This window comes from Dermacentor albipictus, chromosome 3 (genome assembly GCF_038994185.2).
Source record: "Dermacentor albipictus isolate Rhodes 1998 colony chromosome 3, USDA_Dalb.pri_finalv2, whole genome shotgun sequence".
Classification (NCBI taxonomy): Eukaryota; Metazoa; Arthropoda; class Arachnida; order Ixodida; family Ixodidae; genus Dermacentor; species Dermacentor albipictus.
In genome coordinates this window covers 7,128,686-7,155,753 of record NC_091823.1, presented here as the reverse complement: position 1 = coordinate 7,155,753, position 27,068 = coordinate 7,128,686, and the positions used below count along the sequence as shown (strand labels likewise).

The window sequence follows — 27,068 nt, the reverse complement described above, 5'->3', positions numbered from 1 at the left end:
CCGCCACTTTGAGCTACTCAGATTATTTTTTATCCCATCTAACTACATAATTTGTCTCAAGTAATTAATTAACTTCATGGATACTATAATTAAAGGAAAAGTGTAAATGAGAAAATTGTAGAGCAACATGAGAAACTCCCGATGCAGCTTCCCGTTGCTCAATACGTGCTACATAAAAGTGTTTTTCCGAGCGTGAACAAGAAGGTAATGTACTTACGATGCAGACCACATAACATGGGCATTTAAAGAAAACTGACGTAGTCCCAATCGTATCACACCCAAGTGCGGAGCAATGGGAGGAACTGCTGTCCAGCAACCGCTGCGAAGACCAGCTAGGTGTAGTGCGGCGTGCACGACGGACAGCAGAGGCCAGCGGAGCCCTGGACTGAGGGCAGCCGACCATAGCGGTAGAGGACGGACGAAGCAGCGGGTGAAGACCTCCGGGGAAGACACAAGGAGGAAAACTACCCTGAAGAATCTGCCCACACAAGAACACAATTACTAGAGCTAAATAAAGTTTTCACTCCCTCCGAGCGTGAAAGAAGTCCGCGAATACACGCATAATTGGCGCGCGACTGGCCGCTCTCTCTCTCTCTCTCACACACACACACACACACACACACACACACACACACACACACACACACACACACATATATATATATATATATGTATATATATATATATATATATATATATATATATATATATATATATATATATATATATATATATATATATATAAAGTCAAGAGGTATCGCATCATATCAGCTGTGGGGATGCATGCGGCATAAGTAGCGTCCTTGCGTGTTTATCGCGTGATGATTACGCGTGCCGGTACGAAGGATGCACGGGGAGGGCACTTTCGCCGCTCCCGGAGTGTTGTGTTACTCGGGACATTGAGAGATGCAGCAATATTGTCGAATTCGCCATCAGCTCTGATTGGCCCAGAGCAGGCCCAAAGGGCTGCTACAGCCGCTGTGATTAGTTCAAACTGCCACTGACCAATGTTATCACCAAATTTCGTAATATGGCGGAATTTGACAGTGTCCAGGGATCCTATTCCGAACACGCATGGCGGCTGTACGGCCGCCACTATGCGCCATGTCACATGTGTTGAAATTTGTGCCGGGAAACGAAAGGTTTGCAAAACTCAATTTTTTGTTTTCGTCAAGGTTACGAAACGTGGCGTGGAGCGCACCCCGCTGCGCCTTGCGGCAACCCCGATGGGCTGCGACGCTTGCAGCTGGGGGCCAGTGTTGCCAACCGCATTTGAGAACCTGCGCTAGGTTTTGCTTACACCAGCAAGGCAACTGCACTCTTAAAACGGTTGCACCATTTGGGCTGTTAATTTGTCCCACAACAATAATCGTCATCTGCCTTGCTTGCGTTTCCTTTCCTGAAAACTCGGCGCTCGCTACTTTCCTGTCGAGAATGCTGCGTCACACTGATAAGGCGCATGCCGTTCGTGACTGGGAAGTACCGGGATCGCCGCGTTAGAGAAAGCAAACGCGGGCAAGACGGATGACGATTATTGTTGTGGGACAAGATAAGCCCCGAAGGGTGTAAATTTTTCTAAGAGTGTGGAGATTGAAAACCTGGAATATTTTCTGGTCTAATGTTTTAGGAATTGCAGTGACAGAAATAGAAACGGTCCCTTTTTGATTACGCTAACGAACGAGGACCACTGAGAGAAGATTAGACGTTTATTGTGAAAATTGTACTCTACTGCATGGCCGTAGCGGACATAAGCCAGTAGGAGAATTACCTGTTAACAAATTAATTTCTAAATCTTGAGAAAATGTTTTTCTTCAGTAACTTTCATATTGGTGCAGTATAACTTCATGTTCTCTCTAATTAAATAAATGCTTACGTTAACAGTTCTAGCCAATCACAGCGAAAGCCGATTAAAAATGTCTGTGTTCAGATTTTCAGGTAAAGCCTATTACGCTTAGCTGGTCTTGATATCATTCATGCTGGAAAGAGTTGTCTCAGTCCGAGCGTTAAACGGGCGGCAAATGTAATACTATGGGCTGTGCCAACGTGCACTTCTGAACTCTTCTACTCCAGTAATATGTCTACCTCTTCGATCTTTGAGCAGAATGATTAGGTCGACTCGGACTTTCTCGTCGTTAGCAAAATAAAGATGGCTACTCTTTCCACCCTTGTTGAATTCTCCATGGGACAAACAACAAGTGCACATTATTCTTGATAAACATGGACAGCTTCGTTTTGGCTTCCATACTAACAGCAACAGTTACTGGCTTTCATAAAGAAAAAAAAAAGCTCGCCTGAGGACAGCAGTCCTTCCTGAAGCTCTCTGGCAGCTGTCTCGTAAATGAACTGGTAGCGAACCCGGAGGTCTGCTCTTCGGCTTGCTTTCCAGCTTATCAGGAAGCTTTAGATCAAGAGATCCAATCACATACATGGGAACGGAGAAATCTTTTTCCTCACCACCCACTGCACATAATTTGTAACTGACTCATACCTGTGGTATGCAGCGTGAAACAGACGTCGAATGCGAGTTGAACTCGAAATAACATGAATATATTGAAATGTATAAAGAAAATACATGGTATCGGGATTAAACTTGCGGAGCGCTTGTTCGCTCTCTGTCTGTCTGTCTGTCTGTCTGTCTGTCTCTCAAACAAACATACGCGCGCGATCCCATAGGCGTGCAACAGATATATAGGACCAAATGTGCCTCCTAATTAAATCGTGGTTTTGGCACGTAAGAAGCCCTAATTAATTATGAGCCAACGTCGCAACGTGCTACTGTGTAATTTTTAATAACTTCGCGTCGAGTGACTAAGTTAATGAACGCATGTAACGTGCGCGCACATTTTCCATTTGCTTCCCATTGCTTCGCCGCACCTTTCTTTCCTGCCTGATCGTTCAGCCGACGATGCTTCTCGGTGAGCTAGCCTCAAACACGGCAGAAAAACACGCAATCACCCACACGGACGCGGCACAGACGCCCGTTCCCCAGCCAACTGGCGGCGTGTGCGCGGGGAAGGTCGACGCATTATCAACGCGGCATCTCTCGAGAGTGAGGAGGCGAGAGGGATCGTTTGCCCCGACTGTCACGATGCCGTTGGAGGGAAAAGGCAATCGTTGCTCGGAAGGAGCGCGAGGAGGCCTCCAGCCGCGCTGCACTCAAAGTGTTCACCAATCGCTCAGCATCTCGTCATAGGATTCAGCGTCTCCTCACCGTTTATTTATAGGCGTCGCCGCATCAAATCTAATGCTTCGCCGTGGCGAATAGCGTAGGCGAGGCAGTGAGCGGAAGGTAACATTGACAGAGAGAAAAGAAGAGAGCCGTAGAAGAAAGGGAAACGTCGGAGGAAGGCGCGCCCTTAGCGGTGCGAAAGGCGCGTGCTTCATTGAGACATGTCCGCCGACGTGGGACGCCATGCCGTGCGCGCGCTGTGGCTTTCGCTGGCGCTGCTGGCATGCGGGGTCGAGCCGGAGTCGACGGAGGCGGCCAGCCTGGCGGACCGCATCTTCGCCGGTTTCCTGAGCTTCGGCCGGGGCTTCTCCAATGCCACTCAGGGGTTCGTGGTGCGCGTACGGGGCCTCGTGAGCCGAGTCGGCGGCACGTCGGCCAGCGGCAACAAGGGCGCCGCCGTCAGGGACATTGACATCTTCGCCAGCGTGTGCAGTTGAGTGCGCTTCTTTTCTCCCGCCTGTGTGCTTCGGCAAATCATCGCCACGGCCGATCTTGCGCGTAGACACACTGCGCTGAATGGCAGGGCGCACACTGAGACGTACGCATTAACATTCCGGATAACTAAGCTATTCGTTGTGGATGTTAATCGCTAGCTTTCGCGTTCATGTATGCATCACTGTCCATCACTTTTGCATCATCGAAGGGGTCTTTCGAGGAAATATATTACTGGCCTGGGGGGGGGGGGGGGGTCGCACGTTAAGTTTCAGAATTGTTACAGGCTATCTGTTGTCCTTCCAAGTGCACGAAAATCTCTGTACGCACGGAACCTTAGGCATACTAGGCAGCTGCTCACTGCAGCTTGGAACTACACTTGAGCCATGGTCTGCTGAAGACCTTGGATGGAGACGTTCCGTAACTGTGAAATAATGCCGGTGGTAGTGAATGGGGGAGCTGTTACTTCTAGCGGTATTAACCTGGCAGTTGTTCCGCCTGAGAACCCTTCTAGACACAAAATACCGTTCGCGCTTGAATTCATAGTCGCGCAAATATGCGAGAAAGCGCGGGGTCTCCTTTTTCTCTATCGAAGGTCTTTCCGGGAGCACTGTTTCCTACATCCACAAGGAAATTCCCTACAATTTGTCAGATAACCTCCTTATCAGTGCACCGAAATAACGATAGTACAAATGAGCTTCTAGTAGCCCACATCGTTGCAGTCAGTGCAGAGGAAACGACGCGCATACCCAGTCTCGAATGATCAAGCTGAACTCAATGCCGAACCTGTTTGTGTGACTTTATGCGGTGAATCTTTTAACTACACATTGCTTGTGCGGCAGCACCAAGAGAGACTGGTAGTGGCGGCGAAGGGTCTCCTTAAAGAGTTGCACACGTCATTTGGTACTCACGCCGGCACGAGACGCCATTCTGCCCACGTAGAACACGCCAGGTTTTCAACACAGCCCTGACCGTGTTTTCAACACGGTCGCTCTACACTACAGTTTACAGGTACCTCAGTTTGGCATGGGCTTGATAGTAACTTACCCACTCTAAGAACATTGCATACATTTCTTAAACAATTAAAGCACTCACTTGTTGACAATGCGTAACACTGCGCATGCTTGCACACGTCCTCACTTTTCTTTTCCTGATGATGTAAAAAAAATTGTTAGAAAAATGTATCTCATTTGTGAGATCTTCCCTACTGCTGTATTTTCTTGTTCTACTTATTTCAGCTATTTCAGTTTTATGTGATCTTACAGTATAAAAGAGCAGCTGCCATAGAAGTGTTCTTTTTCCTAATAGCAATCTGTAGGGACCCTTTAACAGATTTGCTGGGTCCCAAAAGTGACTACTTTGCAATTGTGTGCGTTATTTATATTAAATAAACCTTCAAACTTTCAAAAACTTTCAAACACTTCGCTTTCCCCTCTGCTGAAGCGAAATGGCCCCGCTCTTTGTCGGCAGGCTAAGTGCAGCTTTTACGAAATTTTTTGCCTTCCTTAGTGAAATGACCGACAGTGCCACGTGTGATGACTCGGGTTTCGCGGAGACCCTTGAACGTATATATTGGAGGCAGTGAAGTGTACATATACGCTCATGAGTGTGCCAGCGTGTGTTGATGGCAGTTGGCTTTAGGAACAAACCATTTCAATGCCGACTTCACTAGTCGTCCAGCATGTTGCGACGAATGTATCGTTGAGATTCATAAGGTCAACAAACTAGCACAAACGGCTTTAGCACTAAGTGGTGTTAACTGTGGTGATCTCCAGTGAACACGCGCTGGCTAAACTGATTTAGTCGTGTGCGCGGGCACTCTCTCTTTCTCTCCCAACTCCCTGAGTACAAGTGCAGCAAACCGAATTTCCTGTTGTGGTTGACCTCCCCGCCTTTCGTCTTGTGTCATCTCACTCTCTCTTAATGTTTCGACTCTGGGGGTCTCGGACAGTGCTTCACCTTCGAGCGTATGCCTTTCTGCCCTTTGGCTACTAGAAATGATCACGTGGGAAGAAGGCATCCACTGAAATCAGGTTAAATAATATTTTCCTCTGAGCTTCTTGAGTAACACGAAGTGTGGCAGCAATATAGCGCCATTTCCGGCAGTCGCCGATGGGGTAGACTGGTCCATATTGACTATGTATAGCGCCAAGGGACGGAATTGAGTAAGCTGCTTTGTACTCGTCGGTGTCTGCGTCGACGTCATTCGTATATGTAGACTTATGAGTGGTTTTGGTAATATGAATTCAATAGCTCTTGTACCCGGCATCTGCGTAGAAGATGGAAAGCGTCAGAAGCAACTGTGTAATATTGGGGTCGGCAACTGTCTGCGAAGAACTGGACTGGGACGATTTCATTTATTGAATATTTGAAGCCGAGCACGTAGTGAATTTAGAGCGGCGTAAAATAGGGATTGAAGTCTGGCGTGCAGTCTACGAAAGAGGGCTTTTGGAGGTACACAGCGGTAACTTCTATGGCATCAAAAATTAATAAGCACTGTGTCACTGGGACTTGAAAGGGCTGAGCATATGATGAATGACGCTCTGTGCATCAACACATTGTGGTGGGCAATGCACATTAGACAGAACTGCATGTGTATTACTTGTGTGGTGCCCTTGTGCTAGTTGTCTTCTGATACACTCAACCTCTTTGGCACAGTTGGCTGCCTGCTTTCTTGTGAGGCTTCAGCGCTGCTGCGCTTCGTAAGATTCTATGTGACCATTTGCGACTGACTGAATAATGAGCCCTTCAGTGCACATGCTGCCAAGTTTTCTCCTCTCTTGTAAAGGTGTGCCTCCTTTTTTCTCTCGCAGCACAGGATAGCCGACCGGGCTGAGGTGAGCCTGGTTTACCTCAACGCCTTCCTTGTATCCCTTGTCTCTCTAATTCTCTGCGCCTCAATTGCATAGAATGACAATGGCTTGAAAGCAAGTTTCGAAATGCAGCAATAGAAATAAATCAAAGGATAAATTCTGGTCAGTTATAGTTTCCTATTTCTATCGTTAATATATAAGCGTATCGCACTTACGCCCGCGACATATTCCTATGTTCATCGTCATCATAATTTATTTTACCCTTAAAGGCCCTAGTAGGGCACTACATAGATAGATAGATAGATAGATAGATAGATAGATAGATAGATAGATAGATAGATAGATAGATAGATAGATAGATAGATAGATAGATAGATAGATAGATAGATAGATAGATAGATAGATAGATAGATAGATATTTCATTTTGAGTGTGCCTCAACAGCGATTGGCCTAAATGACCACACTAGGTCAGATACAAACACCATGACATGAAACAGACACATTACAGAAAAAAAAGAAAATCATGAAGACAATATATAGGATAAAACAATAATCCAAAAAGAGCCATGAAAAACAGCAGTTTAGGCAAATATGTCCGTGCTATGGAACGATCAAGTATAAGTGATCTGCAAACGAGTCGTGGGACAAATTGCACGCATCTCAGGATAAAATGTATCACAACATTTGGCTGCTTTTGCATGAGGTACACGAAATCGCAGTGACGTCAATAAGTGGTTACAATCAATGGAGGCACGCACAATTTTACGAAGGAACTGCATGTCCCGCACAAGTCGCCTGTCATGAAGAGTGGACATACTAAGGTCTGCTAGGAACCCGCCGTGGTTGCTCAGTGGCTATGGTGTTGGGCTGCTGAGCACGAGGTCGCGGGATCGAATCTTGGCCAGGGTGGCCGCATTTCGGTGGGGGCGAAAACACCCGTGTGCTTAAATTTAGGTGCACGTTCAAAAATCCCAGGTGCTCAAATATTTCGGAGTCCTCCACTACGGCGTGACTCATAATCAGAAAGTGGTTTTGGCAGGTAAAACCCAATAATTTTTTAAGGTCTGCTAGGAGAGAATCATAGTTATAAAAACGACGGGGACAAAATATCTATCATACAGTATGCGTGCGAACTTACGCTGAACATTTTCGATTCGAGTGGAATAGCTGACGGAGACGTCATTCCAGGCTACTGACGGGAACTCGAGGCGTGGTCTCACGAGAGCACAGTAAAGAGTGCACATACACTCGTATCGACGAAATTTTCTTGTTAACCTAGAAATAATATCAATGTCTCAACGTGCGCAAAACAATTGAACATACACGCAACCGGAAATCTAGCTTTGAATCAGCAATATCACCAAGGTCTCGCACATGGGCAGCACGAGATATTTTTCCGCCAAGAAGAGTATAATCAAACATAACTGTGTCGTGCTTTCTAGTAAGATACAAAACAGAAGTTTCCTTTATGATCAATTTAAGCCTATTCATCAAGCACCATTTCTCGATGTTGCCAAAGTCAGCTTGCAAACCGCGGCAGTCCTCTAAACTCTCACTCTTACAGAATAATTTTAAGTCATCTGCAAAGAACAAAACCCTTGAGTTCATAACATGTAGCGGAAAATCATTTATAAAAACTAGAAACAACAAAGGCACAAGGTTGGATCCTTGAGGCACTCCCGATGATGATACAAATTCGTCGGACACACAGCCAGAAAATCTGGTACTCGTGATAGGCTTAGAAGCTTGGAAAGCACGATGCGTTGCATAATGCCGGTTTCCGAAAGTCAGCTTCGCCTCGGTACAGAAATGTTATTTGGTGAAGCATACGCAAAAGCATTGCAGTGAAGCATAACAAGTGTGGGAAGGGCCTATTGCCACGGGACACAGTATGTATCCTTAATTATACACGCGTGCACCCGGTATTTCCTGTCACAGTACGAGCGCCGATATGCCTAATACGTGTACCTACTGGCCTTCAGAGCGTTTTCGAATGTGCCTGTGGTGGTTTGAGCCCCTAAGGGCAGCAAATGATATGGTATTATATGGTAAAACTTTAATAAAGTCCTGCAGATCGTGAGTCTTCCCGAAGCCGATTTTTCGGACATTTTCGCGGCCCCTAGGGAGTTCCAAAAATTGGACGTGGACTGTGCAACTGACCAAGAAGATGCTTCAAGTTATCCGTGGAGCGAACGAGTGGCGGAAGGAGGACAAGAACAGAAAGGACCTACGCAATGAGGAATGAACGGGAAAGGAAGCGTGCTGCCGCCGTTCTGAAGGAGCTTGCGCTCAAAAAGCAAACTGTTGGCTGATGCCGAGATGCAGGTGCCCCTCATCAAAACCAAAATAAACTCTTTAAAGCAATGAAACACAGCGCTAAGGCGTCGTTCCCAGGCTGCGAGTATGTCAGGACAGTTGAGGTTGACTTACGAGCTGTTGAGAGATAATCTCAGTTGTGACAAAGTTCGGGCCTCATACCACTGAGCTTGCTATCAGTTGATAGAAATAGTTCATATTCGGAAATATTCGCTTCTGTATGCATCTCCTTTTTATTCGTATTTGAGAATGTCCGACTCCGTTTGCAATTTTTTTTGAAGACATTTTATCTGCTGTGCATTTTTTAACCCCTCCCTTCTATTCTCTTTCTGAATAACATAAACCCTACTCCTTAGTATTCAAATTGGGTTAAATCGTCTTTTTAAAATTTTTTCATATGCTTATTAGAGAGTTACAGCGTCGAGCGATATGGTTTCAGGCCGTCTTGACATACAACAGTTCTGCATCACTAATGGAATTGTGCTAAGGCACCCAGGGAAAACCTGGAAAACTGAGGGAATTTGGAAATACCAACTTGGTAGACACGAAGCTGTATGAGAAGACAAAAAGAATGACAGAGTAAACGAACAATGAAACTTATCTACGAGAACGAGAGTATCGCGCACCGCTTGAACCTCAAAAACAGGCACGTTAGATATAATTAGATCTAAAATTTTACCAGCTCAGTTCTTCTTCCTGTTATATTGACGTAACCCATGGAAGTTAATAAAATTGGTGAGACATCCGGGTTTTCCTCGTAGGGTGGTGCAGTCACTCTTGACCAAACCAGGTTCCCATTCGACTTTAGGAAGATTAAAGTTTCCGGAAATGTGAACCTTGTACCGTGAGAAATCAGTTTTATCACCATTATCAAAAATGATTCGTGAAAACGTTAGGATTCGAATTAGACGGAGAGTAATAACATCTAGCAAAACAGTGTGATTCGTCACGTGTTGTAATTTCCAACCACACGCATTCATCGTACGTCTCCAGGTCTTGCCTTCTAAATGCACCTAATACAGAACGGCACGCTGCCTGAACTCCGCCACCGTATCTAACCTGGTCAGAGTAAATTCTGTCGGCTCTGAAAACAGCATACTCATCTGAGAAATAAGAGGCACTTGTACACGATGAGTTTAGGCACGTTTCTATCAGCCACATAATATCTTGCTCACACTGGTATGCATTCGCGAAGAACACCTCACTTTTGGTTCGAAGCCCTCTCCTGTTTTGATAATACAACTTGCTGTGCCATTTTCGGACGAGGTGAGAGCGCTGTTAGAATCACCAAAGCTTCGCGAGGACCAGGGGTTTCCATAGAAATTATTACTTTTTCACTACTCTCACTATTACTATTCCATAGACTTTATTACTTTTTTAAATTGTAAACTGTATCCAAGGAGATTCTGGTGTCTGTTAGACTTCGCCGGCTTCTCCTTGGTCTTAATTTATAGATGCACTCGAAAAAAAGTTTCAAACGAAGGACGCCATGATTATATATCGCATTTGACAACGTTGTCGTATTAACAATCTGAGTGTTGAATTTCGTCAATGCAATTTCAGTCTATTATTATACAACCATGTGCAAGTTTGTTTTTTCAAGTTACATTAAATTCAATGAAGGCAGTATTCTGGCATTTAGTATCATTGCGCCCAAGTACGCGCCGTTTTTGGTGCAGTGAAATCTGTAAATACTTCCATCCTGTACATTCTGGTTACCAGTAAGAAAGCGTTGCTATTTGTTTCAGGTCTCAGCGGCACGAATCGGCGCCTACTCATCAAGTGTTTAGATGAAAACAACGAAAATCTGGTGAGTGTGAGACGATAGTGTCTGAGGGTACTGAAAATACAGTACCTCGTTGTCTAAGAACACTGCACATTTACTCGTAAGGCTCCGTCTCTCTTTGTTAGCGACAGAATAGGTTGGAGTTTCGTTTATGTTCTTTTTTGTTGCGCGCTTTCCCATTGGAATTTTTTTTAATTGCGCGGTTTGTCCAGCTTGTCGTCTCGAATCGAAACTTTCTTCTTCAACAAGAACAAAATCAACGAGAATTTCTTTTTGTGCCCTCCGAATTGCGCTGTCATGAGACATTGTTCTCGAACTGAAGTTCCCTTGCTTAAACAAAATGACAATTTGATATAGCCCGCGACCGTAACAATGAACGGGGAGCAGCCGCGTAAATATGCCCCAACGACCAGCAGCAAATCTGCGATTTAGGCGGGCCGTGCAATGGTTAACTTTCTTGCACACGAATACTGTTAACAAACCCGCAAATATATGACACGTGTTTTCATGCAATGTAATGCTGATAACGCTCTGTAATGGAATGATAGACGTCACTCATTGCAATTTTTTTATGAATGACGCATTTAGTTTGTGGACGTGTAACGGGTTCAAACACAGTGAAAGCGAGAATTGCCAAATATGAGACTTCGTTCCCTGCGTTTGGGCCGATGTTGTCCAATTGCGGCTCGGATGTGTGCGCCGTGGTGTGTGACAAGATCACGTAGGCACGTGGCTTCAAGAGGCGTCTTTGCTCTGCTGCGAGTAGATTGCAGGTATGCAAAAATATACGAAAGCTCCAGTGCAACACAGAGAGGATCGGCACGCCAATTCAGGCATTGGTCCTACAGCGAGCAGCAGCGCTGTGCGCTGAACTGTAAATGTAAATGTGCTGCAGTTGAGGTGAGCCCTGATATGCAAACTACAGCACATGGCTGTTAGTCACGGAGAATACGCTTGCGTTGAAGAAAAAAAAAACAAGAAGGAGAGACTTGTCGAAACTGTGTAGTGCTACATGCCTCGCCCCTTGTAGGTATGCTGCCACGACGCACTTGTCACACTTTGGTGTGGCATGTGTAAACAGGAAAGACATAAAGCGCGCTGTGTAGGTCCTCCCTAATTTTATGCACGTCAGGGCGTGTCTCCTTGTTCAGTCAGCGACAGTGCCTTCGAAAACACTTCGAAAACATCAGCATGGTTTATGTAAAAAGAAAGGCGCAAAAAAAAAGAAAAGATAAGCAGGACTGGTTGGGATACATTTTTTCCATGTTAGGTGTGTGGAATGCGATAACACAGGGAGGTGGGGGGGGGGAGGGAGATGTGGAATTGCTGTTAACGTTACCCGTTTGCGATCTGGATGTGCGCAGCTGAAACCGGACTGGCAGAATTGCATCGGATCTGCAAAAGTTGAAGTGCTGACAGTGGAGGATCTCTACCACTGGGCTTGTTCCAGGCTGTCTTCGGCAACAGAGGTATGACTTCCCGGATGTGGAGGATGCGTAAGAATGGGTGACCCCGTGTGTATACTTCATGCAGCACCGGAATGGCGGCTTCATGTTGATACAAAATCTGGTCAGGCTGGGGCCTATCTGAGCCATTCGTCATAATCGCATACGTGGGGGCGTCGTTCTGATATAAATTAAATTTAGGTTTGGCAAAAGTAATCATTTGTTGTGATGTAACCACCAACTTACTAGTGACACTTTATAAGAAAACGAATGACCACAAACCAACTGAACATTTCGAGGTACATTACATATTGTTGAAAAATGCTCGAAATCATATTGAACTGTTCAATATATTTGCTAAGCACCGCGCTACTGGAGTTTTGCTAGCGTAGAGGCTGTACGACGCTACGCACACATGAACCTTATGAAATCGAGGAGAGGCGTAATTTGGCTGCTATATCCATGGTGGTTAACATGTCGACGCACACCAAACCAGAATTTAATATGTCGTGCCAGTTCTACCTATGACAATGAAAGCATTTGCATGCATTTGCATTGTGGACATAAGACGGCTCGTTTTCACAAAAGGATTATGAAGTCTTTCAATATAAAGGCGTTTCCCTGCTCTCATGTTCAACTTTCGTTATTTATTGTTGCCTTTTGCTACCGTACGTGTTCACCCACCACAAGAAGCGTATAGTCATTCAATAACTAAATCACCTTTCATTTACCTAATAGCTGCAGGGGAATCGCTATTTTCATACCAAAAGTCGATTTTTTTCTTGCGATGAACAAGTATGAGGCACATCTGGATAACAGTACAGAGTAGCCCAGGATGAATTTTCTTTCATGTTAGAAAAAGGTTAGGTGTGTAGACACAAGAAGAAGGAGACGCATGACACAAACGCCCTCTTCTTGTACCTTGACGTACCTCTTTTTTTTTTTCGTTAAGAACCCGTATACTAACTAGCTCAATATTCGGTCGTTATAAGAATTCCCCTTGCTCACTATTGTCAGGATTGGGGGCTCAATCCCATCGTCCGTGGTCCTTTGCCAAGATTGGAGTACGGCATGAATTCGAAGGTAGCTGGCCCATGCCGTCGTCCAACTTATTTACGCTGAGATCGTCGATGAAGTGAAGAACTGCTTCTCATCGAGAACGAGGAAAAAGGGTTTATTTACAGAAATTAAATCAGTCTAACATGACTGCTTGAGAAAAAGAGTAACAGTCCAACATGACTGCATGAGAGAAGTGACTCAGTCTAACATGACTGCTCAAGAGAAGTGTCTCAGTCTAACATGACTGCTCAAGAGAAGTGTCCTCAGCATTCGCACAACCACAGTTTTTATACACTCGATCCGCCGGTCCTACGACGCGGCGACTGTTCGTTTACTCATCACCAACTCGCCGCTGCTCTGCAGACCAGTTTACAGACACAAAGGCAACCGCGCTCTGATGCCCGACGACGGCGTTGGCGGGTGCCGTTCCGGGAACTATCGGCGCCGATTGAGGGTCGCTCGTTGTTCCGTGCCAGGCCGAAGCGTGAGACGCACCAAAATACGTCGTCCCCACGGCAGCTTGTCCATGCGTGTCAAATCAGCTCCGCGTTGGGGAACTCCGGAATCATTGTTCACACACGCCGAACTAGTCCCGTCACAATGTCGATGGGGCGGGTGGAAGGCGGCGGATTCCAGCACAAAGGCCGCTTCTTCGAACGCCTCCCCGCTGCAGCGACGGAGAGGGGGAGGTGCGCGTCGTGTCGCCCTGTCGTAACTGTGTGGCAATCTTGTTTCGCAGCTCGCCATTCTTGACACTATGCGTTTCGGTGGTTTCTTCTGTAGATTATGGTTGACAGAGTTATTAAAGTGTGGAGAAAGGAATGCACTGTACGTTGAAGTGCGCTGTTGAGGGCGGCCGAGGCCTTCCCTAACGGTGGCTTCTCTTGACTACATTACAAATTTCTCAATTGAATTACAGCCGTTTGAGGTTTCCCATACGTATTTGATAGTCATTCCATTCATCAGTGTGAAGGATAAAAACAACAACAACGAAAACGCAGAAAATATTATGTGCGACCATTTGAAAGAAAATAGTCAGAGGTGATTTAGCGGTAAATGCGAGAAATGAGCATTTCGTCTTGCGGTCAGTTGCGCGCGCGCACGCACGCACGCACGCACGCACGCACGCACGCACGCACGCACGCACGCACACACACACACACACACGCACACACACACACACACACACACACACACACACACACACACACACACACACACACACACACACACACACACACACACGGGTGTTAGGCTGCTGAGCACGAGGTCGTGGGATGGAATCCCGGCCACGGCGGCCGCATTTCGATGGGGGCGAACTAACGCGAAAACACCCGTGTACTTAGATTTAGGTGCACGTTAAAGAACCCCAGGTGGTCGAAATTTCCGGAGTCCTCCACTACGGCGTGCCTCATAATCAGTAAGTGGTTTTGGCACGTAAAACCTGTGGGCCAGATATGGGGGAGGGTCGCGCATCCCCACAAACCCCATAATTTAATATATATATTGACACGTGTACTTCACGTGTGAATTTGTAAATTGCAATATGTGTCGTAACATCATGAAAAAGTTAATTCGTGAATTTTAGGAATTAGTTCAATGTGTGTTTCGATTTCTCGTGCAAGTAAAGTGCGCCGCCCTGAATGCTTCAGCTCAACGACTGGAATTTTGTTGCCTACAAAAGGTGATTTTATCAAAGTTTTGCCTTTACCGCGTGACTGGCTTCACACGTAATTTGTCCCGGTACTTGTTGCAGAATAAAGAGAGTGCTGAGTTCCCGTACTTGTCGAGCAGATAGATGGCAGCTTCACTTCTCCAACCCTTCTCCTCTTCGACCATTTCGAAGGGCCGTTTTCCAGCGCGAGAGAAGCCGCCTGTTTGCACGAGCTTCCCTTCCGCGTGAAAGAGGCCGGACTCGCAGCCCGGGCGAGCAGACGCGCGTTTTTTCGCTAAGTAAACGCGAGTCGAGGCAGAGGGCGGGGCGAGAGAGCGTGTCCCACGGTTACGCTTTCCGCGACGGGCGTGTATGCATGCAAACACGCCATGACGGTTTCTTTGCTGTTTCGTCTGTGATTGAGCTCCTTTTCCGGGTGGGGGTGGGAGGATGGCTCTCAAGGACTCGTGCCCGTCGGTCAAACGGCGTCGTCGCACGACTCGTGCCTGCGTGGGACGGCCGGCCCCTAATCGCCGCGGAGTCACGTCTTGCCGCCACCGGGTCGTTAGTGGACTGGCTCGCACCACTCCTTGCGTGACCACGCAATACGCAATGCCCCAACGCCGCAATCTTTCGCCGTTGGGCAAGTCCTCCCGTTGCATGGATCGCTGGCACGCGCGCACGTTGACGGGGCTGCGCATGCGGTTCCGCGGCTGCAGAGTGGAGCGCAAGGTCGTTCATGCTGGCCGTTAAGGCGGCGTTCACACGACGGACAAACATCCGCGGACAGGCACTACGTAGCTCAGTGTCACCCAATCACGACGTATTGCCGGGTCTGGGAAAGACAAATTATCGAGAAAGAGGTCGACAAGGTTTGGGTGCAGCGGCACCTTGCATTTCGCCCTTGGGCTGCAGTCGGTTGTTCCTCCGACATTTGAGGCACGGCTGAAGAAAGCAAGCGTGGTATCGCTTTTCAGATAGCCGCGCTTCCTCTAATCGCGAGCCGCCGCTCGACGCCACGGCCTCCTAGACAGCTGCATCCACTATAGTTGAGCGCAGACATTTCAAATAACCGTAGCGCCAATGTTCTCAGGTTTAAGCGACACCGACACTTATAACATACCCGCCGTGGTCTCTCATTGGATATTATAAGGTGTTACACTGCTGAGTACATGTTTGTGAGTTTAAGGGTTCCATTCCCGGTCGCTCTGGCTGGATTCCGAAGGAGGTGTTTGTGTGCGAAAACGTTCGTGTACCGTGCTTTGGGTGCACGTTAAATAAACTTATAGGTGGTGAAAATTAATCGAGAGCCCCTCCTCTACACCTCTCCTCCCCACACACACATACACTATGGCATTCTTCATAATTAACTGTGCAATTTCGTGCCGTGAAACCTTACAATTAAATAAATTTTCGAATAGACAGATGATCGGTTGCCAGTTGAGTTGTTTAACTCCCAAACATACAGCTGCAGTTGTGGCTCGTGTGCTACTGTTTCAGAGGAAGAAAATGGTCCACTCAAGAGCGTGGAAAGTTAGGTGGAAAGCTACACAAAACGAAGGACGAGAAAGGAACACCGCATCGAGCGGTCACGATGGATCGAATTGATTTTATTGAGTTGGTACTGCGGTATGTATATGTCACTAGGTCACGGTTCGTTAGGTTAATTCGCAGGAAACTAATTAAGCTTGTCAAGTTACTTTAGTTATGAGTGGGCATCAAAATAATTGCCTCCAATTATAAGCAGCCTATACACGGGCGCCTTTGGTAATCCTGTATTCGCGCCTCATTGCTCAGATTAGAGCACTGCACGGGCCCAGCCCGCGGGCCGGTCTCGGGCCAGGTAGTAATTGTTGACTCGGGCCCGGACCGGGCTCTGACCTAGGAGCTTCGGGCTCGAGTCGAGCCCTGAACTTAGTTGGGCCTGGGCTATAGGCCCAGGCGTACTATTTGCAACTCCACAAATCTGAATACTGTGGAAAAGCCCTATGCAAATTTTAGGTTAGTGGTGTCAGTCGGTTTATGGGAAAACCGAGGCCACGACACAAAAGTGGTATGCTGCACATATTACTGTACATTAGCAGCGCTCTTCAGTTATTGGGAAAACGGTACCAGTAATCAACAGCGCCCACTTATATGTCCCGATTTTCAATGCGGTTAGCATTTACATAGTTCAGGCACTTTTTATCTATCTATCTATCTATCTATCTATCTATCTATCTATCTATCTATCTATCTATCTATCTATCTATCTGTCTGTCTGTCTGTCTGTCTGTCTGTCTGTCTGTCTGTCTGTCTGTCCGTCTGTCCGTCCGTCTGTCTGTCCGTCCGTCCGTCCGTCCGTCCGTCCGTCCGTCCGTCCGTCCGTCCGTCTGTCTGTCTGTCTGTCTGTCTGTCCGTCCGTCCGTCCGTCCGTCCGTCCGTCCGTCCGTCCGTCCGTCCGTCCGTCCGTCCGTCCGTCCGTCCGTCCGTCCGTCCGTCCGTCCGTCCGTCTGTCTGTCTGTCTGTCTGTCTGTCTGTCTGTCTGTCTGTCTGTCTGTCTGTCTGTCTGTCTGTCTGTCTGTCTGTCTGTCTGTCTGTCTGTCTGTCTGTCTGTCTGTCTGTCTGTCTGTCTGTCTGTCTGTCTGTCTGTCTGTCTGTCTGTCTGTCTGTCTGTCTGTCTGTCTGTCTGTCTGTCTGTCTGTCTGTCTGTCTGTCTGTCGGTCTGTCGGTCGGTCGGTCGGTCGGTCGGTCGGTCGGTCGGTCGGTCGGTCGGTCGGTCGGTCGGTCGGTCGGTCGGTCGGTCGGTCGGTCGGTCGGTCGGTCGGTCGGTCGGTCGGTCGGTCGGTCGGTCGGTCGGTCGGTCGGTCGGTCTGTCTGTCTGTCTGTCTGTCTGTCTGTCTGTCTGTCTGTCTGTCTGTCTGTCTGTCTGTCTGTCTGTCTGTCTGTCTGTCTGTCTGTCTGTCTGTCTGTCTGTCTGTCTGTCTGTCTGTCTGTCTGTCTGTCTGTCTGTCTGTCTGTCTGTCTGTCTGTCTGTCTGTCTGTCTGTCTGTCTGTCTGTCTGTCTGTCTGTCTGTCTGTCTGTCTGTCTGTCTGTCTGTCTGTCTGTCTGTCTGTCTGTCTGTCTGTCTGTCTGTCTGTCTGTCTGTCTGTCTGTCTGTCTGTCTGTCTGTCTGTCTGTCTGTCTGTCTGTCTGTCTGTCTGTCTGTCTGTCTGTCTGTCTGTCTGTCTGTCTGTCTGTCTGTCTGTCTGTCTGTCTGTCTGTCTGTCTGTCTGTCTGTCTGTCTGTCTGTCTGTCTGTCTGTCTGTCTGTCTGTCTGTCTGTCTGTCTGTCTGTCTGTCTGTCTGTCTGTCTGTCTGTCTGTCTGTCTGTCTGTCTGTCTGTCTGTCTGTCTGTCTGTCTGTCTGTCTGTCTGTCTGTCTGTCTGTCTGTCTGTCTGTCTGTCTGTCTGTCTGTCTGTCTGTCTGTCTGTCTGTCTGTCTGTCTGTCTGTCTGTCTGTCTGTCTGTCTGTCTGTCTGTCTGTCTGTCTGTCTGTCTGTCTGTCTGTCTGTCTGTCTGTCTGTCTGTCTGTCTGTCTGTCTGTCTGTCTGTCTGTCTGTCTGTCTGTCTGTCTGTCTGTCTGTCTGTCTGTCTGTCTGTCTGTCTGTCTGTCTGTCTGTCTGTCTGTCTGTCTGTCTGTCTGTCTGTCTGTCTGTCTGTCTGTCTGTCTGTCTGTCTGTCTGTCTGTCTGTCTGTCTGTCTGTCTGTCTGTCTGTCTGTCTGTCTGTCTGTCTGTCTGTCTGTCTGTCTGTCTGTCTGTCTGTCTGTCTGTCTGTCTGTCTGTCTGTCTGTCTGTCTGTCTGTCTGTCTGTCTGTCTGTCTGTCTGTCTGTCTGTCTGTCTGTCTGTCTGTCTGTCTGTCTGTCTGTCTGTCTGTCTGTCTGTCTGTCTGTCTGTCTGTCTGTCTGTCTGTCTGTCTGTCTGTCTGTCTGTCTGTCTGTCTGTCTGTCTGTCTGTCTGTCTGTCTGTCTGTCTGTCTGTCTGTCTGTCTGTCTGTCTGTCTGTCTGTCTGTCTGTCTGTCTGTCTGAGAGTGGAGAGAGTGCCCCGCTTGGCAGTGGAGCTCGCCTCCTGAAGTCGTAGGTTCGCGGCACTGAAGTATTTCTACCTCGACTATTAATGAACCGATTTGAAAATTTTTTGCGGCAGAACGCTCCCTAGGGGACACGCAACAACTTCCAACGTATAAACAAAATTTGCTATGCGGCCTGATGAGGGGCCGTTTAACCTCCTTGTTTGTGTCGCAGGACAGGAGCAAATTGTTTTGCAACCACTTGGCAGAAGGCGCACTGACTTGAAGAAGCACCAAATGTAAACTGTAAAGTGATTTATTACAGCTGGAGTTTGAACGGTAATTGCAGAGTGAGTGTCATGCAGTCTGTTTGCACGCGCATCTGTTTGTGAGGCAGCAGGGAAGGAGAGGGAGTGTGTATGCGTGTGCATGCCTTCCTTGAGCGTGCGTGCGTGCGTGTGCGTGTGTTGTGCCTCCGTATTTGAGTCTGCGTGCGCATGAGTTCGTGTACGGGCGTGCGGGCATACGTGCGTGTGTGTATGCGGGGGCACGTGTAAGTGTCTGTGCGGGCGAACACTTGCCTTATCTGTGTGTGTGCGTTTGTGCGTGCGTGTGTATGCGTGCATATGTGTGTGTATGCGTGTGTATGCGTGTGTGTGTGAGCAAGCGAGCCAGCGTTTCCCTGCTTACACCTACTCTCGCGGACGAATGGGATAGTTTATTTAAAACCATATTTAAATATGTGAGAAAAGAAGGAATGACACTGCATTTATAAAATTATCTCTTTCTGAAAGCGAAATCAGCACACACACACACACACACACACACACAAGGGGAGGAGGAGGAGGAAAGAGATAAGGAGAAGGCAGGGAGGTTAACCAGAATAACGTCCGGTTTGCTACCCTACACCGGGGGACAGACGCCGCAATGCAGCTTCGACACCTGGCACGCAGTCTCACACTGACCGAGTGGAACTCGCCAAACTTGCGACTTACCCGACTGCATCGACTAAACCCCTCCCTGCAACTCCGACCTCCACTCAGACTTCCTCGACGTGAAGCTACGCTTCTCTGTCGCCTTTGGCTAGGAGTTGCCTTCACAAAGGCATACTCTACATTAATTGGAATGACTGACAGCGCAGCATGCGAGGTCTGTGGCACCGAAGAAAACATCGACCACCTGCTGTGCCACTGTCCACGATACACCCCTGAGAGACAAGAACTTGCCAAAGCCTTTCAAAAACTGGACAATCGGCCGCTTTCTGTGCAGGTGCTGTTGGAACAGCGCCCCCATCGCCCGTCGGCCCATAAAGCGGTGAAGGCACTTTTGTGCTACTTAAGGACGACGGGCTTGTGCGACCATCTGTGACTATTAATGAAATTTCTGTAAGCCCACACACGTCAGCGAACTCACACACACACAAAGCACCTGAGCCGTCAATACCGCTGCTCCAGATTTCGTCATGATGGCACCGTCACCATCGGCACGGCACGGCTCCGTGAGCAACTTACCTAGTACATTATTTTTGTCTTTTTTGGGTGGTCTTTCTTTAGCGTCTAACCACTGTTCCAAAGTTATCGGTTAGCTCAAGACGCGCCTGCGTGTATTTCTAATATCCAAAATGTTGTCGCGGATTCAACATAGAAAGAGGGTTATCTAATCAGATTGCGCGCCAGATTGCGCGCCTGAAGCAAATACTGGCGTACATTCTCGATGACATTCGAGCATCCGAGATTGCGCTGCAATGTACGAGCATTCCAATATCTGATGAACCGATGCCTTGATCCGTAGATCAGATTCAGAGGAAGCACTACTTTGCGCGCAGCCATTGTTGTGCTTGAGTGATATTTCTTCCAGCGTGAGCTCGCCCTATAGTGAGTTAGATTCGTGACTCTCTCTTTTGGAACTGCCTTGTTCTTCACATCACTACAACGTGACAGTATAGACGTGCTACATTTTCATTGAGTGATACTGGAAAATGGACTCTCTTCTTTTGCGTTGCGTTTATACAATTAACGCAATAATTTGTTATTCATAACTTACCTTTTAATTGAGGAGGTTGCAAAAGACCGTAACCGCAACAGGAGGTTTTAATAAATAAAATTTAAGTGCTTATTAGTCAGCTTTCACCTCATGGCAGGGAAGGAAATTTCAATAAAAATATTCTTATGACAGTTAAAAGCCTATCCGCTTGAAAATGTTTCATCTGAGTTCCAACTTTGCAAGCTGATAATGACTTGAAGGTGGTTCGTATCGTGGGCCCTTGACATATATTCAACCGTAGAACAAAGGATTATTCCGATTGGTTCATTTCGGGAAGGCGTGTTATCCTCCTGCCCTTCACTTCGGTTCTCAACCACGCATAAGACTTAAGTGCTGCGTAAAGAGTGTCTTTACCACGAGGTCGCGGGATCGAATCCCGGCCACGGTGACCGCGTTTCGATGGGGCGAAATGCGAAAACACCCGTGTACTTAGATTTATGTGCACGTTAAAGAACCCCAGGCTGTCCAAATTTCCGGAGTCCGCCACTACGGCGCGTCTCATGATCCGATTGCGGTTTTGGCACGTACAGCCCTATAGTTATGCCAACATTTCTGCCGCGATACGATGTGCCATGCGAGGCAATGGCAATTCTCAACCTTCTCATAGGTTATAAACAATCGCGCACGACAACCCCTCAAGCAAACACTGTGTGTTCTGTGTACTAGGCCGTCAAACAGCAGTTGTACACGCAAGGTAACATTTACGATCAACTCACTGCTCTCGTGTTGCACCAAACGCTGAAGAAGTCAAACATTCGCAGTCACCATCATCGCTAAATATCGTCAATCAAAGCAAACATCCCAGAGAGCTTCGCCCACATCGATTCCCACAGTGCGTGGGATCTGCATAATTTTTTACACTGTGAAGTTATGTGCTTAATGATTGAGCTCTTTAATAGGATAATTATATTAGAAGTAGGAAAAAGCGGCTGTCCTGACGACGGTAAATTTGATTTAAACGGCTTCAATCCAACGGCCGTTGCGTGATTGCCAACTTCCATGGGAATGTAGTCGTCAAAATGGGCTACAATTCATGGTAAATTCAGGAAGTTGATGAACGACAAGAAGGCAGAAGTTTGCAAACAGCCTCCGGAAAATCAAATGTCTTTTTGAGCAGCATGGTCAGGAGGCCGTGCTATGGTTTCAACGTCTATCAAAAATTCCCCAAAATATGAACAGAGGCTGACAAAAATTCGGGCATCTTGGGAAACATGAAACCGATGGAAATCTTAGGACAGCACTAAGTTAAATATAAAGATAACTTAAAGATAAAAAAACACCATAAAGTACGTACAGTCGCGGTCAAAAATACGCGGCCCACGGCTCCAGTCGGCGGAGCGGCCGCGAGCCGCACCGCGGCGCTCGCGTCGGCGCTGCGAGAGTTTGCGCTCTGACGACAGGTATCTCCCTCGCTATCTCGAAACAGCTGAACGATGCACTTGATACGTATCCGCCCGAGAGCGAGGGAGATACCTGTCGTCAGAGTGCAAACTCTCGCAGCGCCGACGCGAGCGCCGCGGTGCGGCTCGCGGCCGCTCCGCCGACTGGAGCCGTGGGCCGCGTATTTTTGACCGCGACTGTACGTTATCAGGGTAGTCAAATTTCGGGACAAATAAGTTGGCAGTTGAAAAAGTTCAGCTGAAATCCGATGGTACGAAATAAGGCGAGAATGTTGGCAATTGTTAAAGAGATTTTCGACGGTTGCAATATGGGCTTGTTGGTAATGCATCTTCAAGGGGAGTATGGTAGCGCGATTCAAAGACGGGACAAGAGAAGACACAAAGGGACACACACAGAGAGGTCCAATAAGTGCTTAGGCCGACGCCAGCGCCCGGAAACTGTGGGCGAGATGCTTTGTCGTCAGTCTTACAGGATGAGCCATGGGTCAGAAATTTGCGACGCGGACTGCATCACATAAATTACAACGCACTTTGCGGTGTCATTCTTCCAAGGCTGATACCGATTTTCGCACAATGAGGATACGAACGAATTGTCCCATGTGCGGACTGTCACCTTCCTCGAACTGCCAACATTCCTTAATGATGTCCTCGACAGTCGCACCACACTTAAATACAAGTAAGTGTAAGGAGTTGTGCGCGAGGCCTTTGAGTACGTGGGCGTCCTTTTTGGCGTTCGGTACCTGCTAATCTGCATTGCGGCTTTATTATAAAGGCAGAATGGCAACATGGTAGACAATATGGAGAAGAGACAAATCTTGCATGTATTACTGCACAATTATCTTAAATAGTTGTCATCTTTCACGCACATAAATACACACATGACTGGGCAGTGCTTTGACAGCCAAGTGCAAGTACTGTATATGTCACGCCCAAAGGTGTGCCTAGCCCGGTGACCAGTAAATGTGACCTGATAGTGCGAGCAGTTTCGGCCATATCATGCTAATGGACGACGACAAGTAAACAGTTTGCACAATAATTGTGTCATACCTTATACCCCAAGGCGCAAAACGAACTTGTTCCTGCGTCCATCTTAATACGTAAGCACATCTTTTCTTGATCTGCAGCTGCTGCTGTAGCTCATCAGTGCTGAAATCAAAATTGTTAGTGAACTAATAGGGGATACATTAACGAAACCGATAGGTGAAAATGAAAAGCCTTCCACGATGGCGTCTCTCGTAGACGCTACGCGAAGTTGAGAAAGATTTAGCTCGGGCCTCCTATATAAATGCATGGAAATTAAGAAATCATTTATCTCAGCAACCACAGCAACACATTTGATGAGGTTTGTTGCATTTAAAAGAAAAAAAATAGAATGTAGTTACGGTTGGTTTTGAATGTTTGATATAGGTCGTCAATTTTTTAAATAAAAATTGGCAGAAACCGCATATTTTCAGAAGCGAAGCTATCTGTAAATCAGCAATCAAAAAGGATATCACAATTTCGTCAATTGCATCTAAACGTACATCTAAAGGGGACAAAATTGATTTATCAAACAAACACAAACATTTGTAATTTATTTATTTATTAGTTTGTAATTGATTTATCATACATGACTCTCAAAAATACCATTAATTTGTGAGTACACCATTTGCAAAACACTTATAAATAATGTAACGAATTGACGTAAGATATAAATCGACATATCAGCTTTGTCCGCTTTGGATGATCTCATGAATGCAGTTTACAGAACTGAGATATCTATTCTACGTGCAGAGCTGCGACTTTGTAAGCTTCGTGCTTCTATTTTTCGGAAGCTTACCAATTTTTTAATATTCCTGTTAAAACATCCACAACTAATTTGATATTCCGCTTCCAGCATTGACTAGAATTTAACATCCTCTTTCAAATTTAACAAATATCATTAAAATCGGCCCAATGGTTATCTCAGAAAAGCGTTTCTGCGTTTTAAATGTATTTGAATAGGCGACATCGCAGTTAGGCCCGAGATAAAACTGCTGTGAAGTGCTTCTGACGATTCTCCTACCTCATTGCCTACACAGCATTAAAAAAAAGAAGAAAGAAAAATGGGAAAAAGAAGGAAACCATAGCTGCCTTTTGGGAAGCCTCTGAAAAGCCTGGAATCAATCACCGCTGGGTTTGCCTCGTCGCGACTAAACGTTATTGGATGACAAGTAATTTCCAGCCGACGAGCGGCCACTCTTCATCAAGAACACTGATCATGCCGACGGGACAAACTTTGTGGAGAAGTTCAATGCACACAGATATATCTTTCAGTTATTTTATTGTTATTTCGTTGACATCACTACGTCACCGCTGGGAGTTTGATAAGTTTAAGGTCAATATGCCACGTGGCGGCACTCCCGTGAACTAAACCTTGATGACCAGAAAGACTAGATACGGTGCTCTAGCTCAGATCTCATTTCATCTCATTTTTGTTTCACTCACACGCAAGTATAAAAAGAAACACTAGGTCAGTTTAGAATAATAAAGTGTGACTTGAAAACTATAGTCTCGTGAATTTCGCGAAAAGTAGATTACTAGACGAGAAAATGAAAATTAATCAGTTTTTCAATTTAGCACCCAAATTCAAGCAACGATTGCGTCAGTATAACGTCCCGAATCTCAAAGTATCTTTTCGTATTTGGGCCGCCTTGGTTCACTAAAAGTTCTCGAAACCTGCTTTGGCTTCTTTAGAGCATGATGTAGTCCATTTTACCAATAGACAATTAATTAGGCCCTAGCAGGTATGAAGTCAAAATTTAGGACGTCACGGTGAGTTGGTGCGGGAATTTCAAAGCGGTGTCGTCACCCGTCTTGCATTTTTACTTTCTTGTATTCTTTTTTTTGCATCTTGCGCTTAGGGCCACTGCGGGTCGGTACAACGGGGATTAGGTTTTTAGTGCAGCTGAATGGAAAAAATAATCCTTTTCCTTTTCATCGCAGACATGCCCACTTCATAAAGTTCTTGTCCAGCGTTATGACGGTATGTCTGCCCTGATATGGCTTAGTCGTGCAGCAAGCCGACAAATCCTACCATAGTCCGGATGTGTTTAACTGCAGCACTACTTCAGTTTTAATACGTTCGCTTTTTTTAGCTCGTTCAGTTTCATGTTGTAGTCGCCGTCCGCAGGCGCTCTCATCTCTCCTCTTCTCTCTCATTGATAGACGCGCATGCGTTCGCTTCCACAATTGAGAAAGAACAGTTTAGTCACGTGGCACAGAGCTCGGCCACCAGAACACCATCTGCAACACCACCAGATGGTGTTCCGTGCATCAAGGGCATTACAAGGGCACGTAGTAGCGCGTACCGTCGTGTTACTTTGTCAATTTTTCTAGTTTTTTTCCTCCCTTCTTTTTCCTTTTATTCCCTTTTTCCTTTCCCCAGCAGTTTATGCACCTGACGAAACTACTAACCTTACTTCGTACAACAGTCTAATAGTTTGCTGTCGTAATCAATTTTGCGCCTTTCGGCCAAAGCTGCGACTTTTTTTTTTATTCAATGATGTTATGTAAGGAATTGGGCTCTACTCTCTGAGCAGCAACACGGGTGCGCAATGTACTCGTTGATTATGTACATATTTTACTTTTTGCCTTTGTTGCATTTTACTGCCCGTCGAAGTCAACTTAACCTACACGAATCCAGCTGCGTTGGCACCTGTAGATTTGGCGTGGGAGACTAATGTATACGTGGTTTATGTCTTACACGTTTGTTTAACATTATTTTACAACCTCCGGCGGATTCTTCCTATCTGTATTTTTTAAGCATTTGATTATTTAATGAACACAACTTTTTAAAACTTGCCAGTTGCAGGAATTCCGGAATACATCCCAGTGCTTGCTGGAGGGGATGAACATATCCGACATAGCAGCGGGAATCAAAGTGAGTACTAGCTACATTCTAAATGTTTAAACAGCTCGTAACCTTGAGAGTTCTTCTATCTGTTATACTGTTCTTATACTGCGCATGTTTAAAAAAAATAAGTTGCGGGCTTCATTATGCTTGGCGTTCAGAACTTGCAAGGAAATGATAAGCTAAGTGGAGCCGGTTTCTTGCCAATTCAGGTTGAAATATACACAGTCATTATTGATTGAAACAATCAAAGTGGGTTTATTTTTTCCTAAGGTTATGTCTCAGTAACTAGGAAATGACACAACAAAGGACAACTAACAGTCAACCATAATTAGCCAAGCGCAATAGATCTTCACACAGAGTTATTAGAAACTACACGACCGCAATCAATTTATAATTCTCCAGTGTGTAATGCCAAATAATCTGATGATTATAATCCAATTTGTTAATAAAGCACTAATTCTGTCTTCGAACTGGCTTCCCGAAACATAGCCCAGTTTTGGCTTGGTGAATGATGAAATACAATGAAATTAGGCAAAAAAGTCGTAATAACGGCGCAGCAAAAGCAACCCTGAAAGTCAAAATCCTTTATGTGGCCTTGATCGCAGGAATGCAAGGGCAGCTCCAGGACGTTCTGACGGGTCGTCAACACGTGGTTTGTTGCGTGGACCACCATGACAGCGCAGTACTCGGTGGATTTTGCGTGTAATTCAATCGATATGTCAAACGAAACTCATCCTCGCAAGCCCCTACGCTGTACCAAACTCACGATCGCAGTTTTTCTGGAATGTGCGTTTACTACGTTCCAGCTCCACCATAAGATCATAGTTTTCTGCTTGAGGTAACGATAAAGCGAGTACGCAAATAAAGCATGCAAATGTGAATAAATTGACATAAAATTCATTTGTTCTCTTCGGGATCGCTTCGTCTGTGAAGGTTTGTGGTTTTGTACTCGCCTTTATCTTGCCATCTTGATTATTTTAAACATCT

General features: G+C 46.4%; 1 protein-coding gene across 1 annotated transcript; it reads left to right on the top strand.

Moving 5' to 3' along the window:
• Window positions 1-3,107: 3,107 nt before the first annotated feature.
• LOC135895999 (uncharacterized) lies at window positions 3,108-26,997 on the top strand. Its single transcript, XM_065424280.1, has 5 exons — window positions 3,108-3,661; window positions 10,540-10,601; window positions 11,942-12,046; window positions 26,034-26,108; window positions 26,687-26,997. The coding sequence occupies exons 1-5, from the start codon at window positions 3,391-3,393 to the stop codon at window positions 26,714-26,716; spliced, it is 543 nt and encodes a 180-aa protein (XP_065280352.1). The 5' UTR covers window positions 3,108-3,390; the 3' UTR covers window positions 26,717-26,997.
• Window positions 26,998-27,068: the final 71 nt, after the last annotated feature.